This window comes from Pelmatolapia mariae, linkage group LG6, assembly GCF_036321145.2.
Source record: "Pelmatolapia mariae isolate MD_Pm_ZW linkage group LG6, Pm_UMD_F_2, whole genome shotgun sequence".
Taxonomy (NCBI): domain Eukaryota; kingdom Metazoa; phylum Chordata; class Actinopteri; order Cichliformes; family Cichlidae; genus Pelmatolapia; species Pelmatolapia mariae.
In genome coordinates, this window is record NC_086232.1 from 27242409 (window position 1) to 27262874 (window position 20466).

Here is a 20466-nt window from a genome sequence, read left to right on the forward strand (position 1 = left end):
CAGGGAACAGTGTCGGCTTCTCATAACTTCAAAATACAGGTAAACAAACACATCTTCAGTACACGCCATGTATTACAAAACGTGGTAGCAGCTTACATGAAATCCTCTCACGTTATTGGTGTTTTATCCGTGTGTACCCACAACAGCAAGGAACTCTGCAAGAGTGTGAGAAAACCCAGGCTGAGGACACGGTCATCACAGAAATCATTTAAAACTAGCAGCTCAGATGAGGAGAACGGCCACACAACCAGTGTTTTAAGTGAGTACCCCCTAACTATGTCTTCAGGCAAGCTGCTCGTTTATTTAACTGTTTTTCCTGGATCATCTAAGAGAAGATGCAGAGAAGAGTTTACAGAGTATTTTGCTTGTTTTAATTTGATTTTTCAATGTTAAAAATTAAGCTCAAAGTACAATTTCAATGTTATTTTGTTTTTTTAATATAATAATGTGCATTAAATTAAAGACATTCTGAACAAGTGTTACAGGTCATGTTGGCCTCTCAGTCTGAACACAGTTTGAGATTGGATTTGTAAAAGTTTTATTTAGTTACCTAATACAGACACACTGCATTTTTCAACTTTAACTAAATTAATATGAGGAAAAAACAGATTTTTTTTGTGCAGCCCAAAAGTGTGTCTTAGAAAAATTTTGTCTTAGGAGACTTTATCCAGAACACAACACTAAACTAACCCCAGATGGTGAAACACTCAGCAAAACATCCCAATATATTAATATTGGAAATAAAAATGTATAACTTTTTATAAGAACAAAGTGTATAAAATACAGTATATTAAATAGTTGTAATATTTTAATGTTTAATTAATTATGAGTTATAAATGAAAGTATCTGCAGCATTACAGTGTTATAGAAGTGCATTTGTGTGTGATACCCATAATCTCCACTAGAGGACACCACCACCTTAGAAATGTGTAACCCAACAGGGTCAGACAGGTGTGACTGTTTCAAACAAGTGTTTAGGAAAGTTGTGGTTTAAATAACTTAATACCAGAACATGAATGTCAGCTAAGACAACAGAAAAATAAACTCAACTTTAAATAAATGTACTTATCATCAGCTGAAGATCTGAGTGCTAACACTATTACAAAATACTCTAAATAATTTTTCATAATTTATATCTTTAATTTCATTCAATTTCATTCATAATTTTTCTAATCTTTTCTTCTCCTATACAAATTTTCTTTACAAATCTATAAATATTTGACATTTGCGTATGTTTCATTTTTGGTAAAGTGCTAATGTCAGTGCGCTGTATTTCCAGCATTTAAAGACCAAAGAGCCAATCTTCTCGACAGATATGCAGCCTTGTTCTCGTATATTGGTCAGTTAACAGAAAATGCAGTATAAATGTTCCAGTGAAGTTGTAGATTTTAGTTTTATTTTTAAAAAATTAAAATATCTTTCGCTCAATTGAGGTTATTGTAAGGAGTCGGTTATCTGTTAATAATTTGATAAAGTTTTTGAGGCGTAAAATTACAAATGTATCTTTAACCTCCTAAGACCTGAACTCTTTCATGGCATGCATTTTTAATTTCTCTTTGCTATTTGGTCTGATTGGGAGCTGATAAATGTAAAAATAAAGAATTATCTTTTTACCTGATGTAGTTTCTGAGAAAAGGATATCAGGACCTTGTAGAGCAAAATTTAGTATTGTGGTCTAGACAACCCAAAATGTGATGTCCACATATGTGGACACCAGGTCCTAGGAGGTTAAATGATTATTGCAAATGTAGTCGCAATGTGTGGTTGCATTAAAACACTTCCTTAATTCAGATAAAAAATATGCTTGGCAATAAGTTATTTAAGCACACTCAGTTCAGTTTTACTGCTACTTACTTAATCTTTCATTTCTGTTTCACTAGAGGGTAAAGTTTGTGCATCATGCTGCACCAGGAAGACCCCCATGTGGAGAGATGCCGAGGACGGGACTCCACTGTGCAATGCCTGTGGGATAAGGTAGCTCGATATTCAATACTCAGTGTCTTAAACACTGAAGCTGTGCATTAGGGCTGATCACAATAATCAGTTGGATTATTGTGATTTTTAACAGAGTCTCAAATTTTCTTTGAGTCCTCATTGATGATGTTGAATTATAGCTTAAAGGAATTAATATATTCTAACTTGTATTTTCTGGAAACCTGTTCCAAATCAGTTTGTGTTGATGTTTACTTATTTTGCCATTATTTTTCATCATGTTTTGAGCAGTCAGTTGCCACAACACTGTGCAGTTAAACAAGTTCAGGCCTCACAAACATCAGAAATGATCAACTTATTTTTTTTCCATTCTCACAAGAGTCTGACTGCATCTTACAGAAACTTTACTTCATGCATGCCTTCCCAGACTAATGCATTAATCTCATGATTGCATGAAACGGTATGTTAGTACTCACTGGCTTTTAATTTCTCTTTCAGAAATAAACACAGGTTAGCTTTCGAAATAAGGAGTAGTGCTGGGCTCAAAAGAATGTGCAGATTATCTACTTTGGAAAAGTATTAAATGTCCATGCTTGTAAAATGCCTTGTAGTATTATTATAAATCAGTCATCTGCCAATGATAATTTGGCTAAATAGCATTTATGCACCTGAGCATTAAAGGGCAAATAGTTGAACCACCACTGCATTTTTTTTCTCTTACTTTTGAAGGTATAAGAAGTACAGGGTGCGCTGTGTCAACTGTTGGCATATCCCTCGGAAAGAGGGCAACTCCAACTCGTGCTGCCTCAAGTGTGGAAACTTTGTGAGGCTGACCTCAGCTCAGCGGAAACACACCACCTAGGGAACTTGCACACAGCACAGGTTTTTATGCCCACATGTGACAGAGCTTTGCACAAACGCACACAACAGTTTGAAACAATACTCGCTGCTCTCGTAAATCTTTACAGTTCACTACAGATATGACTACCTCTTACCTGACTCAAGGTATTTAAATTCGTTTTGCTGTTATAGCACTGTACCTCAGACAATAGTACACATTTACCTCTATGACTGTGTGCATCAAAAAAAGTAATAAAAAAACAACAACTTGTAAAACATTGAAATTTGTATGGAGAAAAATGCCTGAAGATAATCTGTACTAAAGTCTTTTCTGTACTAATCCTATTTCTGCTCCTTAATTTGTATTTAGCATGTGTGATGGAGCTTAGAAGGTTTGCTTTTTGTTTTTTGTTTTTTTCACCAAGAGGGATATACTGAGGACGCACAGACAGACTTTGTAGCAGAGCTGAGAATCCTTTATACAAATAAATGGGATACTGAAGGACCACTGTCAGAAAGTGACGCATTCAGTGGAAAGTTTAGTCGTGACATTTTTCATCGAAATAGCTTCAGTGTCGCTTACATATAATGGTCAGTAGTACCCGACAGCTGTAATAGAAAGTTATTTCTGTACAGGCCCTGAGCTCAGTGCTGTTTTTCACTGTTATTAACTGTAAACACTCCTACTGCTCCTAATCCTGACAGCGACAGTTCAGTTACTAAGTTCATCAGGTACATTTAGTTGAACAAGTTAAATCAAGCTATTTATTTTGTTGTCTTTGTTGTTGTTGTTTCTAATTGTGGTTGTAATAAGTGGTCACTTTTCTTTGGTATTTATTTGGGCCATTGTTTCTGAACATTATTTTATTTGGCTTGTTAAATCGGTGTGTAGATTTCCTTAGTATTGCTGTTTTCTGTGAGATGGGGAAAAGGGGTTTTGTGTGTGTTTGCATGGGTTTTTGTTTGTATTAAATTCATGAACAAATCTGTGTCTCCCCGTTCTTCATTTAAGAATTTAGCTTAGCATTGCAGTGACTGTAAAATGATAAAGTGGTTTCAAATGGGTGCACATATCAAATTAAAGTACAGTGAGAGGGAAGAAATGTTCAGTAATGAGGCTTCCCACAGTTCCTTCAGCCCACCATGCACTACAGGCCTGCTGGCCAAGTGGGTGGCCTCGCACGGATTGATACAGTGCAGCTATTATTTCAAAATGGATTACGTCTTCTTGAGTTGGCTCTCTTGCCATGTGCTAAACCATCCAGCAAAGAGGAATACTGAAGGAAATGAGCGCTATGTAAGCCAAGGACATAAAAGAGAGCTCAAGCTCAATGAAATTCATATGCCTGCTCTTATTTTACATTACACATGCTCCAAAACGTCTCACCTGCTGCGGTCATTTAAACATCAGCTATAATCAATAATGAATGAATGTACACAAATCAAATTTTATGGTACTTGGCAGCCTGTCCAGCTTTGTACTTCTGATACTCGAGTGCAGTTCAAAGACGAGCCTTATGCATTTACTCAGTTACATTTGCTTAAAGACCTCTGTGGAGATTTATTCATTTTAATTGTTGCTGAAACATTATGGGTACATAAAAAACGGCTAATTGTTTAATTAGCAGATAGTAGATAAAATGGCTAAGCCTGGCTCTCCAACCCTATTGTGCAATGGTGAAGGGTGCAAGGGTGAAATACTTTTTCTGTTTTGCAGTTTCACTTAAATTAGAAGGCATTGTTTTACTGCTTAATGTATACCATTCATCAGATCTAGCAAATGAAATGTATTAAGTCTTTTTTTATAGTCGCAAAGTTCTGTACACAAAAAGGGTACAATAAATAAGAACACGAAGTGGCATAATAGCCAAGAAAAAGAACAACTTAATCGGTACACACGCAACAATTACTGAGTCAGAAAACTGTGTAGATCCCCAAAAAGTTTAATAAATAAATAATATGCATCATGGACGTGCAGTTAAAAATGTACTTGAAAGCAAATAACAACAGTAAAAAATATATAAAGAAGGAAGAAAAGAATAAAAATAAGACCTTTATTAAAAAAAACAAAAAAAAAAACAACTATAGTTAAAGCGTGTATACACTGGAGAAAATATGCATGAGTTAGTGTAATTAGTGTAACCACGCCTTCAGTATCATCATTTAATTTCTCTATCTTTGATTAAATAAAGTGTTTTTCCCCCACAGCTTCAGGTTTGTGGATACCTGCAGCTGTGTTAAAACAGACTGCGTGAGGAGGAGGGGGAAGTTCGGAGTGGGAGGCTCAAAAGTCAGGATGTAGTCAGATGCGCGACTTTTTTTATGAATGAAAGGAAACGAGGGGGTCTCCACTTTCTGTCCTAGACAGGCACTGAATCTCGCCCGCTGGGGCCTACCGGACAGTCCGGATCATGACGCTGGACAACAAGCCCATGGATGAGGCGGACATTGAAGTGGGGGGCCAGGCGGACTGCAGAGAAGTTGTGAGGAGGACAGATGTATCAGTGTTCGGGGAGAGTAATGTAGACTTGGAGCGACGGCCTTCATCCTTTTCTCCTGGCGTGCAGGGAGAGGACGACTTTGAAGTCCGACTGCAGGAGGGTCCCGGAAGGAGAATTACCTCGGTGAAGCCTCCGTACTCTTATATCGCTCTCATCACCATGGCCATCCTCCAAAGCCCCAAAAAGAGGCTCACCCTCAGTGAGATATGCGATTTTATCAGCCAGCGCTTTGTTTATTATCGGGAGAAGTTCCCTTCGTGGCAAAACTCAATCCGTCACAACTTGTCTTTGAATGACTGCTTTGTCAAAATGCCCCGGGAACCCGGGAACCCAGGCAAGGGGAATTACTGGACTCTGGATCCCATGTCGGCGGATATGTTTGAAAATGGGAGTTTTCTTCGTCGTAGGAAACGCTTTAAGAGGCAAAGTTTATACTTGGCACCGATGAAAGGCTCCAGGGCGCAGGAGCTCACTTTGATGCCCGTGTTTCCTCTCCTCGGAGTGCGCAGGGTGGTCTCTAGTCTCCAGAGTCCCGATTTGTACCGAAATCAGGATCTAGAAAGTGGTTTCGAGTCCCGGGTTACCCCCAACAGACCACCTGTAAGCAGTGTCACACCTGCGCTTTCCTCGATCCTCTCCAAAAATTTCCCTTCTTGTCAAAACTTTGAACATTTCGACGCCGGATGCTGCGCCGCTGTGCGATCTTTGCCTCCAACCTCCTGCCTCCTGCATCCCGTTTCACTCCACGGAATGATACCCAACTTCAGTCTTTCGCAGCTGCCTGCTTTTCCCAACGGGATCTTTAAGATTTCGTCTAGTTTAATTTAATCTAATGATGTGCGCCTGCTTGGAACTCACTGAGACCGACAAGGCTACCAAATATTGAATCTGATTCCCTGAAGTAAATGCTTTCAACACGGATGTTTTTAAAATCTTTTAGTGTGTTTGGAATAAAATGGATCATTTTAATTTCGTGTGTGCACTTTTTATTAAACACCGGAATGTGTATAAGATTAAAAAGACCATATCAAATGAACCCGGTTCATATAAATACATTCAGCTATGTTTTTAATTATTACTGCTTAATTTTAAATATTTTTTACGACTGAATACAACTAAAGTCTAGACTTAAATGACAAATTTGCAGGATTTTAAATAAAATTGTGAAAACAACGAGAAATTTAAAAAGAAAAGTTTAATATTCTTAATTTTACTTGATGATGACAAATCATAAAGAGACTGTTTAGGCTTATACAGATATTAATGACAATATCCATCATTATGTGGCAAATGGGACATTTGATTTTGTATCATTTTAAAATAAAAGAATATGTGTGTTTCAATAATTTAAATACACTGATTATTCTGACCACCTACAGTCTGCGCCTACAGCGTTCACAGTTCAACTTGTCGATCTATCTGAAAAACAGGAGCTGATCAGTTCCCGGTGTTGTGTCGTGTATAGATTATTTTGTGGTGGGTGACTGGTTTGCTACCTTTAGAATGAAAGAAGACATCTGGGTATGTACACATGTTATCCTTCCCTTTTCTGTTTAGCTTTGGCCGGTTTGAGTGCATACATATTCGCTCACATCCTACTGGAAACCAGGCCTTCTTTATTAAAACCACGTCTTCATTTTTCAAAACACTTCTGTCAGGCGAGCTAATAGTCACGTTTTTGCTTTGTGGTGTACTCCAGCCTGTACACAGCAAGGATATTAGATTCACTCAATCATCGGGCTGCTGGGTATTATTACAAGTTATGCCTCGTCTTTATTTAGACGTTCTCGGTGGTGTTTGCTGTGGTATGCAGAGATGAGTTGTGGAGGAGGGCTGATTTCCCAGAAGAAAGCTTCGGATCCAAACACACACACACACACACACACACACACACACACACACACACACACACACACACACACACACACACACACATGTCTGGTTTGCTATCCTCGTGGGGACATCCCATTGACATAATGCTTTCCCTAGCCCCTTACCCTAACCCTAACCATTAAAAATGAATGCCTAACCCTAACCCTTACCCTAAACCTAACCATAACCTAATTGTAACCCTGACAGGAAAACCGCATTTTGAGTGTGAAAATTGCTTTCAACCCCGAGGGGACCTGGATTTTGGTCCCCACGGTGCAGAAAGTCCCCACCAGGATAGTAAAAGTCAGATTTTGGTCCCCACCAGGATAGTACGAACCCGTACACACATACACACACACACACACACACACACACACACACACACACAGCAAAATAGGAACAATTATGATTAAAATGTGCAGAATTATCAAGATCAAAGGCCCTTTGGCACTTTCTTTCTAGAGAAATGCAGAAATATGTATAAACCGTTTTATTATTGTAGGTCTGAGAGGAGTTAACCATTTACTTTGCAAATGTGAAACTCATCACATGTATGCGTGTGTTTGAAAAATGGTGGCATTGGTTCTTAAACTGACATATAAAACTGACATATAAAAAGCACCATGCGTCAGTAAGAGATTAGAACAAATTTCCTCCATATCCTGCCAATATTATTAATGCATATAGTCTCTATAAAGAGTGCATAAACCTAACCTCTACACCCAGATCTATAACAATCATCTATTGTTCTATTTTTGTAATTGTACTCGTTGTTGAACACTTTAATTCTAAAGGTGCACAGATAATTTACAGTATTTGTGAAATAAAATAATAGTTTTACAAATTTCAGGAGTTTTGCTCATAATTTTAAATTCTTCAAGATGAAAGAATGTGATCAACATGGACTGGACAAGTTGCTCTTAGGAACTATGTTTCTGAAACCATGACAGGTAATCTCTACTAGGAAGTTTGATGTGTCCCATAAATGGTCTTTTACCATGTTTTAACATCTGTCTTTAACTAAAATCACCCTCAGGGTACAGTCTGCTTTTCATACTCAGTTCTACTGAGTTTTATTCAGCTACAGCTGTGCAGCAAGTGGAAGACTTTATTGAAGGAGTGGAATTTAATGAGTCAACATTTTACTTATTTCAATGTACTATTTATTCATTCTTGAATATGATTAACCTTTCATCTCCTTTCCTCTTTTGTTTCTTGCAACAGGCTTTTACTGAGGACAAAGAAAGTGATGTTAATATTTGCAGTAAAAATAAATTAATAAATAATCATCTAGGCTCTTTGTGATGCTCCATAAATCCTCAGTTCTTTTTAGCAGTAAGAGACAAAGTGGGTTTGGACTTGAAATGTGATCACAGCAACAGCACGCAATGAGAGAACACCACAGAAATAGTCCTTGTTGTCCTGTTTTTGGCTGCTCTCCCTCAGTCACTCCTAACCCTGTTCAAGGAAGGATTGTTATGGCTCCATTTGTTTCACGTCTCCCTTCAAACTGCTGCACTTTCTCGATAAACAGCAGAGAGAGGATATTTCCAGCACTTTCAGAAGGATGACAGCAAATATCTGCACTGCTAAAGCTTCTGTGGCATCTTTCAATAAGTGGAAATTTCGTTTCAGTTCATTTTTTATTTATTTTTCCTTTCTTTCTTTCTTTTTTTTAAAAAACAAAATCTGATGCATATTTTCCTTGGCATTCTGTCTAACGGCCAGCAGGGGCTCCTCTGGTTGCAAAAAGAAGTCTTAAGAGACCATCACCTTACTGCACATTCCCGATCAGTTTATGCTCTCAGTCTCCTGTTTCCAGTCTTACCCAAGTGTTGATTTTGCAATTTAAGTTCTTTTGAGTAAATGAAGGTATGAATTTATTTATCATGAGTTTTTCTTTAGTCAAATGTGGTTCAGAACACTACAATGGTGACACAACATGAATGTTCAGCTTGATGATTCACACAGTACTTCACACACCTTTGGCATAAGTGTATATGTAGTCTATGTGAAGAAGAAGAAGAAGAAGAAGAAGAAGAAGAAGAAGAAGAAGAAGAAGAAGAAGAAGAAGGAGGAGGAGGAGGAGGAGGATAAGAATGAAAATGAGGAGGAGGTTAGGCACTTTTTTCCAAAGGTGTCACCACAGTGATGACACCTGTCCACATGTTTGATTTGGCACAGATTTTGTTCTGGATGCCCTTCGTGGTGCAACCCTTCCACTTATCTCTATATTTGGACTTTGTAGCTACACTCTATATGTAAAACATAAACTTCTGCATCACCTATAAGATAATGTCTCCAGTCAACTAATTATGTTTCATATAACAAATATGTTGATACCAAAGTACTGTAGTACATACCGCAGTACTGAGGCAGTACTTCTTTGTGCCAATTACCAAGAAATTAAAGCTGAAAGCAGCGATTATGAAGGCTTTGCATCTTTGAAATTGTGCATGAGAGAAACTTCACAGGCAGCATGTCGATGCCTTCAGAGCAGGACTCTTATTGGATGCTGCATAAAGAAGACACTGTGTTGGTTGGTTGTGACGTGAGCTTCTAAATTTAACAAAAGAAAATGAGCCTAAACAGAAGAGGAATAATATGGTTTTATTTTATAGTATTTTCTATATTATACAGTATTACCAAATTATTAGATGGATTACATCCATCCATAACAATTACTACAAGACTTACATGACATTAATAGAGAAACAGACTACTTTATGTTTAAGAAATGACTGTGAGTTCATGTTGATAATATTCTTCTTTTACTAAACTTCATCAAAAGAAGAAATTGAAGCCTATCTCAGGGTAAGGTACACCCTGAGCAGGCCGCCGGTTTGCCATTATATTTTATCTCTTTATCTACAGTTCAGTCCCTTCCTTGATGTCAGTGTAGTGAAAGACAATTCAATTCAATTTCTTAAAGTATTTTTTTAAAAGTGTTAATCCTACAAGCTTCTCAGTTTTCTTATTCATTTCTCATGCAACAAGCAAATAAAGATTTTTACATACAAAGCAACACTTACTACTTTAAGTCGTGCACATATACATATGAATCTATTCATCTACACACCTGAATAAAAATTATTCTTTTTATATTTTTCTTTTCTATTCTTCAGTTTTTTTCTTGGTGACGTCCTCATAGCTAAAGACAACAGACGCTATCTGCTCATGTATTTTCTGCTGCCCACACTCAAACAGACATGCAAAGCAGCCATCATCAGTGTAAGCCAGGTCTGAGTAACCACTGCGTCCATCATTAATGATCCAGGGTTTGCTCCATGCTTTTATCTGAGGTGGATACATGTTCAGATACACTCCTAACTAAACCCTGTCTTTCGGACTGGTTGGGTGCGTGAACAGCAGCCACTTTTCAAGGTTCTGGCTTGGGTCACGTTCTGTGTTTATGCTTTCTTGTGGAGCTGGGAAGGAGATCACACTTCCCTGACAGCCTGAAACTGTTTACACAAGCTTGTTTCCTGGTTGGAGAACTCCATTATGATCACTGACTGCTTCCACTCGATAGCCACCCACATTATGGGCATTGCAGTAGATGTGGTCTTTGGAAAGTTCAACCGTTTCACAAATAACTGATACTGTATTGAACAGTTCACCAAATTTTTTGCCATGACTATCACTATACAGAGAGAGTGCATACGATTTACTACTTGGTAAGATACAAGGTTTGCAGCAAAAGGAAGTATAAGCATAAACTGGGATAATCAGTCGTCAACTCTGTTTGAATCCCGTGGCCTGGCCCAACTGCAAATGTGGACCAGTTTTTTATTTCACTCAGTTCGTACGTCAAATTGGTCACATTGCTCCAGATTTCTCCGAGATCCTCACTTGTGATGTAGCAGAGACGGGTCCTGTTGTCACAGTTTTCTTTTTGTTCCCTCTCAGTGATGCCGTCTTCAACACAGATGAAAAACAGGAAACGTTTCTTGTTGACCTTGTCACACACCGGGCAGGGGTTCATTGGACGGTATCCTTTAATAAGTGCCTTTTCCACCTCTTTGAGCTCTGACCACTAAAGGAGAGATTGTTCAGAAGTAAATAAAACAGAACAGTTCAAAACAGGACTGTAACTAACAAGTAATTTAGAACTGAAATGGTTGATTATCACTATTACCTCAACCGTCTTCTCAGAGGATTCCTCCTTCATCTTTCCTGTTCTCATAACCAGCTTTTCTCCGCTGGCATCATCTGGAGTCTTCCTCTGCTCTGCAAAGGCAAGTAAAGTTTTACTTTCTCTCTCATACAGAAGAGCAGGGATCCTGTAAACGTTTCCAGCAGTTTCATTAGATGTAAAAAGAGTTTGCTTCTGCAGCTGAGCTTTTGGTAAAGGTACGGTGAACATGGTTGGTGTCCTTGCATGCAAAACGACCATGTAATAAAGGTCTTGCTGGTTATATCTCTATGACTGTCAAAGTTTATCTGATGGGGATTTTATAAGGCTGGTTTGTACACAGTGTGACTTTTCATTTTCTGAAGAAATTATTAACATTTCAGTGAACTGAAGTCTCCCCTTGTTGAGAAAGTCAATTCCAAGGAAGGAGGTGGTTCCGGAAAATAAGCTTAGATCAGAATTAACATAACCCGTCTCTGTAGGCAGCTACCTCAGCAAACAGACACAACCCAGGTAGCATAAATTAAGCATTACTGGTTGGATGTGTGAAAAGCAGCCACTTGTTCAAGTTCTGGCTTGGGTCATTTTTTGTATTTGCACTTTCATTTTGAGTTGGAAAGGACACCACACTTCCCTGCCAGTCTGAATTTGTTTACACAAGCTTCCCAGCAGATTAAAGTGTGCTAAAATTAATTATAATTACTGACAGCTTCCAGTCAAGAGCCTTTGTCACTGTGAGCATTGCAGTAGTTTGAACTGAGGTCTTTTTCACCATGAACCTCTGTCATTTCACATTTACCTGATCTTGCAATGATCATACTGCCATATTTGACATGTACTGCCCTCGTCATCACTGGAACTACAACGAATATCAAGTAATCAGAATAAAGTAGCACAATCTGTTTAAATACCAGTGATTACAGTGCTCTCTACACAGACCAAAAGGCTTTTGCTTGTCTTCTCACACACATCATGTACACCCATGTGTATTAGGCTATGGTAGGGGTATCAGTTTAAAAGAGATGGCATCAGTTCGTAAAATGGTCTATAAAAGAAGCAGCACCATGCATCAGTGGGACATTGTAACAAATTTGCCCCAATCCATACAGTCTCTATAAATAGTAAATGAACCCAAACTTTGCACCAAAATCTCAGCAATCGTCTGTTCTTCTATTCTAAAATTGCACTCAGTGTTAAACTCTTTCATTCTAAAGCTACACAAATTATTTATGGTATTTGTATATCAGAATATACAAATACTGAAGCTTCGTTTACACGTTTACATATCTTTAAGATGAAAAGATGTAATACACAAGTTGCTCTTAGGAACCATGTTTCTATATTGATCCATGACAGGTAATCTCTACCAGGAAGTTTGATGTAACTCATAAATGGTCTTTTACCATGTTTTAACATTCGCCTTCAACCGAAATGACCCTCAGAGTACAGTCTGCTTTTCATACTCAGTTCTACTGAGTTTTATTCGGCTACAGCTCACACACACACTCTCAGCGCATGTACAAGAAAAAAAAAGTGTGTGTATATTTCATGGCAGCCCGGTAAAGTCAGCTGGTAAAGTCTGAGGAGGAGCCTTTGAGATGTGAGTCCTGTGACAGTAAATATGCTGCAGCATTTCAAGCAGGAGACCCCTTCCATTAAAACCTGCAATAGACAGATGATATACCGCAGCAGAGCCACAAACTCATATTTCATTCATACATCTGTGCAGCAAGTGGAAGAGTTTATCGAAGGAGTGGAATTTAGTGAGTCAACATTTTACTTATTTCAATTTACTATTTATTCATTCTTGAATATGATTAACCTTTCATCTCGTTTTGTCTTTTATTACTGGAAACAGGAAATCCTGTTCAAGGAAGGATTTTTATAGCTTTATTTGTTTCGCACGTCTCCCTTCAAACTGCTGCACTTTCTCAATAAACAGCACAAAGGATCCTTGGATGACACCAAATATCTGTACTGTTACAGATTCTGTGAGGAAGGACATTTCATTTAAATTCATTGCTTATTTATATTTTCTTTCTTTTTCTTTTTCTTTTTTTAATATCTGATGCATATTTCCCTTAGCATTGTTTTTTTGCCCTTTCACTGTATTTATAAAACATGGATGTCATCTCCTGCTCTCAGGAGAGAAACACACTCCAAAAGTTCCTGACATGTGCATTCTGTCTAATGGCCAGCAGGGGCTCCTCTGGTTGCAAAACCAAGTCTTAAGGGATCAGTTTATGGTCTCAGTCTCCTGTTTCCAGTCTTACCCAAGTGTTGATTTTGCAATTTAAGTTTCTTTGAGTAAATGAAGGGATGAATTTATTCATCGTGACTTTCTTTTAAGTCAGATCTGGTTTTAAAAAACTACAATCGTCGACACACAATTGTCATTGTTCAGCTTGAGGTTTCACACAACTTGACAGACTAGTGGCTCATGTGCAGAGGTGGGAAGTAACTAAGTAAAAATACTTTGTTAAGTAATTATGCTCACTTCAGATGGCTGCCCCTCCCTGAGTCCATTTCTGCCAGAGATTTCTTCCTGTTCAAAGGGAGTTTTTCCTCCTCACAAAAATGATTTGACTTGAACTGTATTGTATTAATCGGAATTTCCAGGTGTCTGTATTTTACTTGAGTTCTTATTTTTCTGAATTTTGTTTTACTTTTACTCCCTACGTTTTCATATATACACCTGCACTTTCTACTTCTTGCATTTTCAAAACAGGCTCATTACTTTAGGTTTAGCACATCTGAGGTGAATTTATTTCATATCAAACTGATTGGAGCCTAAATGGAGAAAACAATGACACATAATAAACTATTCTCTTAGACTGTCCATCACCAGGGCTTATTGCATACAAAGATATGAAAGAGGCAAAAACATATAATTTATCTTCATTTATAGAGCTATTCTTAGGGGTTAAAGTGGGCTAGAAGTTGTAAGCGTCTAGCTAGTGCAACAGAAGAAGAGCGAGCATGAAGGGAAGGTTTTTAAGGCAGGTCATTTCAAGTCACTCAGAGATGGAGAAAGATGTGAGAAAAGACGGGACAGGAAGAAGAGAGGTTATCTTCATAGGCAAAGACTGCTCAAAGGTATTTGATAAACTTCAAATCTAAAGGTTTTATGTAAGTCCTCATTTTTTCACCAGATATTTGCTCTGTATATGACGTGAACTTGTGTTTTTTTCACATTGTGAAATATCCTGCTAAACACACTTAGGTGTACTTACTTTGTATAATTCAAAGTTTGCATGAAAACAATCTGCAGTTTAGTGCAGGATAAACAGCTTAGTTTGTTATATTGTGGTGAATTTACAGTAAAACACTGAGTTGGACTGATGCAGAGTGGCTGTGGCGTTCATGGTCAGAGTTAGGTTACAGCAAGTGCAGAAAATGACCTGATGCTTTGATTGGAAGCTGATTAGGTTTAGATTCATTCACTGAATATGACCTTTATACCAACTGTATACTTGTATTCTTTAATTTATGTTTTTTCACCTCTTTGAAATCTGACCACTGTCAAACATATAATTTAGAATGCTGACAGACAAGAACAGAATCCTTAGTTCCCAAGTACTTCTATAAGCAGTTACATTATTAAACAATGCTACTATTACTCAGTCATATATGATCATACCATGTAGTGGCTCCACTTTGTTTTACAGATACGGCAGTATCTTTCATGAGCCGGTTCTCTTCTTCTCCAGTGTTCATTTCTCATATCAAAGTCAAAGTCAAAGTCAGTTTTATTTGTCAATTTCTTCAGATGTACTTGCCATACAAAGGAATTGAAATTACGTTTCACACTGTCCCATGCGTAGACATAGACAACAATAAAGTGCAGATGCACAACATTTAGGTAACATACAGGATATAACAAGACAGGACCTACACATAACATATAACATATAATAAAGTGTTCCACAGTGCGCCCTGGAAAGTAGTGTACTAGTTCACTTGACGTAGTCCCAGGTTGTGATTGGTAAGTGTTTTTGTTTTAATGCAGCATAAGACTGTAGCAGCAGTAATAGTAATATAAATAATATAAATAGTGCTAAAGAAAATACTAAAGATACAAAAAATATAAGGCAGCAGGTGTGTGCAGTTGTAATGCAGAGGTAGTCGTGTGTGTGTGTGTGTGTGTGTGTGTGTGGGGGGGGGGGGGGGGGGGGGGTAGGGTCCCGTCTGTCTTCCTATACTCCTGCCAGTCTGGTGTTTCTGCTGGCTGGGAGCCGGGAGGGGAGAGAGTTCAGCAGTCTCACAGCCTGGTGGATGAAGCTGTTGGTGAGCCTGGTAGTGCGGGAGCGGAGACTTCTGTATCTTTTTCCAGAGGGCAGGAGGCTGAACAGACAGTGAGCGGGGTGGGTTGCATCGTTGACAATTGTGATGGCTTTTCGGGTAAGGCGGGTGGTGTAGATGTCTTGCAGGGAGGGGAGTGGTACACCAACTATCCTCTCAGCTGTTCTCACAATGCGCTGTAGAGCTTTCCTGTTATAGTCAGTGCAGCTACCGCCCCACACAGTGATGCAGCTGGAAAGGATGCAGCTACCGCTGCATCCTTTCCAGCTGAAAATGTCAAGCAATTTCAGACTTTTGCATTTAAAATTTGCATTTATGGTCATGTTATGTAACAGCTTTGATTTTTAAAAGCAAGACTGTGAGCTACATTCCTAAGTACTTCAATAAGAGGATATCTGATTCTCCCGGTGGACGCTCCTTCATAATCCCTCTTTCGTAACCTGCAGGTCTGTACTCCGTGATCGGGTTTACTGCTCGGCTCTGCAAAGGCTACAGGAGTCTCTCTTCCTTTTTCACAGATTAGAGCCGGAATCCTGTGAACCCTGATTTTCTTTTATAAATTTCTTTATTGACTCCTTTATATTTTTTTTCATTATTGACAGTTTTATTTTATTTACAGTGTCCAGGTTGTTTTTGTTACTGTAACAACAAATAATATCAATAATATTATATTCTATGATCTACTTTAATGTGTTATGCAAAGCACGTTTAAACCTTTTGCTTGCTTTTTTACTGTTTTAACCTTAAATTCACTAGAGTTATTTGCTTTTTAAAATATTCATTGTGGATGTTGAACTCACAGTTTGGAGTTGGTGGGAAATAAATGAGCAAAAGAAAAGATAGTTTTACAATAAAACAGGATATGTTAACTATTTTTTATTATTTTCTGCAATAAAATCAAATACATTCACAACCAGTAATATGATATTTGCAACATTAGGTATGTTTTTTTCAAGAAGTGAATAACTAGATTAAAACTTGTGTTTAAATTGAGCATCCATGTTTAATACTCACTGAAAACAGGAGAAACTGTTTTCTGTTTCCTTCAATTTATTAAAGTATTTTTAAAAAGTGGTAATCCTACAAACTTCTCAATTTTCTTATTCATTTTTCATGCAACAAGCAAATAAAGATTTTTACATACAAAGCAACACTTACTACTTTAAGTCGTGCACATATACATATGAATCTATTCGTCTACACACCTGAATAAAAATGATTCTTTTTATATTTTTCTTTTCTTTGCTTCAGTTTATTTCTTGGTGACGTCCTTATAGCTAAACACAGCAGAGGCTATCTGCTCATGTATTTCGTGCTTCCCACACTCAAACAGACATGCAAAGCAGCCATCATCAATGTAAGCCAGGTCTGAGTAACCACTGGGTCCATCATTAATGATGCAGGGCTCGCTCCATGCCTTTGGATCACGTGGGGATTTGTTCAGATACACACCGAGATCAATCCTGCGCGATTTACTGGTTGGGTGTGTGAACAGCAGCCACTTGTTTTGGTTTGGATCACTTTGTGCAGTTCCACTTTGTTCTTGAGCTGGAAAGGAGACCACACTTCCCTGACATCCTGAGCAGCACTTTGTTTCTTTAAGCTTAGTGCATCTAAATTTGCTGAAGGTAAAACCTTTATTCATACTGACAGCTTCCACTCGAGAGCAGCAAAAACTGCGAGCATTGCAATAAATGAAACTGGAGCCGTTGTCTTCATAGACCTCTGCCATTTGACATTCGCATGATTCTGATTGCAACGTTTGACCAAATTTCCAACTTTTATCAGGATCATCACTATACAGTGAGAGTGCATATGATTTACAACAGCAACTGAACGAACATGCAACTGGTTTACAACAGCAATGCAAGAGGCAAGTACTTCTGCAATAAGCATAAACTGGGATAATCAGTCTACCACCCTCTGTTTGAATCCCATGGCCTGGCCCAACAGCAAATGTGGACCAGTTTTTTATTTCACTCAGTTCGTCAGTCAAATCGGTCACATCACTCCAGGCTTTTCCAAGATTGTTACTTGTGATGTAGCAGAGACGGGTCCTGTTGTCATAGTTTTCTATTTGGTCACTCTCAGTGATACCGTCTTCAACACAGATGAAAAACAGGAAAAGCTTCCTGTTGACCTTGTCATACACCGGGCAGGGGTTCATTGGACGGTGTCCTTTAATAAGTGCGTTTTTCACCTCTTTGAGCTCTGACCACTAAAAGAGAGATTGTTCATAAGTAAATAAAACAGAACAGTTCAAAACAGGAGTGTAACTAACAAGTAATTTAGAACTGAAATGGTTGATTATCACTATTACCTCAACCGTCTTCTCAGAGGATTCCTCCTTCATCTTTCCTGTTCTCATAACCAGCTTTTCTCCGCTGGCATCATCTGAAGTCTTCCTCTGCTCTGCAAAGGCAAATAAAGTTTTACTTTCTCTCTCATACAGAAGAGCAGGGATCCTGTAAACACGTCGAGCAGCTTCTTTAGATTCAAAGACAGGTTGTTTCTGTAGCTGATCTGTTGTTGAATGTCCACAGCCCATGTTTGCTGTCCTTGTGTATAAAATGGATATTAAATTATAAAGAAGCCTTGCTGGTTATAGGCTGGTTGTTACAGAGTGTGGATGAGGGAGGGGTCTTTTTATCACAGATCGATGGTCATTTCTGAGGAAATGATTCACATTTCCCTGAGCTCCACCCCCTGTTCCCTTAACAAAATAAATAGGCAAAACCTGGCTTTCATCATGCATGGGGGAAGAAGACCATATATCACAGGAAATTTACAATAAAGATCATGATTTAGGAAGTAAAAAACATCATAACACAAACACAAAACATTTAAAAGTAATCCTGATATTATATGGTTTTTGAAGTCTTGATGAATACAAAAGAGAAATCAAGCATAGAAGATTTTATAGAAGGTCAAAATGATGGTCAGACTTCAGACTGAGCTGGAATCCAACGAGAAGAGACCACTACGTGCACTAACTCAGAAAAGTCCTTAGTTACTTAAGTTATGATACCAAAGTAGTAAATATTTAAATACTAAAGCAGTACCTCTTTGGTGTCTTTTACCCCAAAAAATAAATCACCTATAAAATATAAAACCAATAGAATAAATAAATAAATTAGAGCTGTGCACACTTTGCAGTTAAGGGAGCTTGAAGATGGAGTCTCTTTCCTTATCAGGGATTCTGCAGATGTGTTCTGGAGAAAGAGGTGTTTAAAGTTGTTTTTCATGGATGGGATCTTGTATTCTCACAATGGGTAACTGGGTGGGATTAATGATAGTGAGAGCTAGAGGATGTGACTCTTGGCTGGTCTTCAGGTTTCACTGGAAGCCAAACATCATTGTTCATTTCTGATAAAGTCATTTCCTTCTCAGTAAACTAACCTTCCCTCCTGTTATAGGGGTGGCTCTAGTAATGCACTTGTAGTGCACTTACATAGAAAAAGCATAGCAAAATGTATTTCATTGAATAGTTGAATGAGGCAGGTTGTGTAAAGCGTGCTCAGACAGAGTAGAAAAGTGCTAAATAAGAAAAGGTCAATTTACCATTTCCTGTTCCTGAGAAATAGAAATTAAATCACCATGCAGGAGAAATATCCCCAAAATAAGTTCAGACTAAACATCTCTGAATCCAAGTTTTGGTTTTTGTTTTCATGTCATTGCTTTGTTTGTTTTTGACACAAACACAGACAAAAATAAGATTAGCACCATATTGTACATTTTTTATAGTTTTCAAGAACAGAACTGGAAGTTTCTGTCAGACAGAAAAATAAAAAACACATTTATTATAAATACGGTATAAGAAATGCTGAGCAGTCTGAATATGAAAAGCTGTAATGCGACTCTATAGGTCAGTCAGTCCCTGTCTGCCTTTAAACAGTCATAAGTACTGAAGATTTGAGCCAATGGTATCCTCCACCCAAAAGATTAACCAGTCTCTTCTGTATTTCCTGCACCAGTGGATGTGGAGGCTCAACAACCAGAAAATGATGCCAGAGCATCGAGGTAACCAGATTATTCACAACCAGGTATCTCCTCCTATAGCAGAGCTGTGGCTGGATTCATGTCCATCAAGACAATCAGGCACTGATTCTCTCCACTACACCTACCCAGGTTTTCAACTGGAAGTCATCATTGCCAAGCATCTGTGTGGTTCTCAGTCATCCAGGTCATGTTAATCCAGACCTTCCCAAAGTCTGGGGCCAGAGCCATTGCAGGGGGGGCGCGGCATGAAAAGGAAAAAACAAAACAAAAAAACAATGCTTGGACACTGCTAGCACGGGACGCCTCCACAAACGCAAATCAGGAGATGAAGCATTGCTGAATATGTTTCCAAACCAACTTCATTCTAAGCCAAAGACTAGAAAATATGGTGAAGCATAGCTTCCCTTTGGTTTCACCTGCACAAGTGCCTAGGTAGGTCTCCCCTGCATAATTGGTTTTCTCTTCGTCGGGAGCAGCGCTGGGCCGTTCAAATCACGGACAAACAGGATCCCACATTCTTGATTTTTAGTTCACAAACACTTGTTATAATGACTAACTACTCCTGACATTTTGGAGATGTTAGCTCTTTATACAGTAAAGTTACAGCAGGATACAAATAATATCAGGCTGATCCTGCCACAATTTGTTCCCCCTATTCACAGCTGGTTATGTTTTTGAACCCATTTTGCACAGAGAGGCATTTTTTGAAAAATGTATTGATAGCAATGTTGAATATTATTACACAGGAAAAAAACCTACATGTAAACCTAACTACATGTAAAATAATTACACCGTGATGCCTCTGCCTTTCTAAATAGAGGGACAGTAGCTGCCTGTGTATATGTAAGCGTGTAAAACCTGCAGATAGTCAGATTAACAGTATTT

At 38.3% G+C, this 20466-nt stretch overlaps 2 protein-coding genes and 1 pseudogene across 8 annotated transcripts in view; 1 reads left to right on the forward strand and 2 right to left on the reverse strand.

Moving 5' to 3' along the window:
• Positions 1-4995: 4995 nt before the first annotated feature.
• On the forward strand, positions 4996-6242 carry LOC134628616 (forkhead box protein D3-B-like). The gene has a single exon (XM_063475336.1). It carries the CDS (start codon positions 5184-5186, stop codon positions 6099-6101), a length of 918 nt encoding a protein of 305 aa, XP_063331406.1. The 5' UTR covers positions 4996-5183; the 3' UTR covers positions 6102-6242.
• Positions 6243-10613: 4371 nt separating this feature from the next.
• LOC134629732 (sialidase-3-like) lies at positions 10614-11511 on the reverse strand (annotated as a pseudogene).
• Positions 11512-16353: 4842 nt separating this feature from the next.
• The window catches only part of LOC134629266 (sialidase-3-like), a 33227-nt gene continuing 29114 nt past the window's right edge, over positions 16354-20466 (reverse strand). For 4 of the 7 annotated variants that reach the window (XM_063476454.2, XM_063476453.2, XM_063476452.2 and 1 more), the window contains 2 exons: positions 17903-17994; positions 16364-17800 (listed from right to left, as the gene is read on the reverse strand). In XM_063476454.2, coding sequence (XP_063332524.1) covers positions 16835-17800; positions 17903-17950 — 1014 coding nt within the window. In that variant the 5' untranslated portion in view covers positions 17951-17994 and the 3' untranslated portion in view covers positions 16364-16834. Of the gene's footprint in view, positions 17801-17902; positions 19138-19706; positions 19802-20466 lie in introns of those variants that run through there. The other 3 variants (XM_063476455.2, XM_063476450.1, XM_063476449.2) reach the window with 3 other exon arrangements.

Excerpts from the sequence above, each read along its gene's own strand:
- LOC134628616 (XM_063475336.1), top strand. The coding sequence starts at position 5,184 with ATGACGCTGGACAACAAGCCCATGGATGAGGCGGACATTGAAGTGGGG.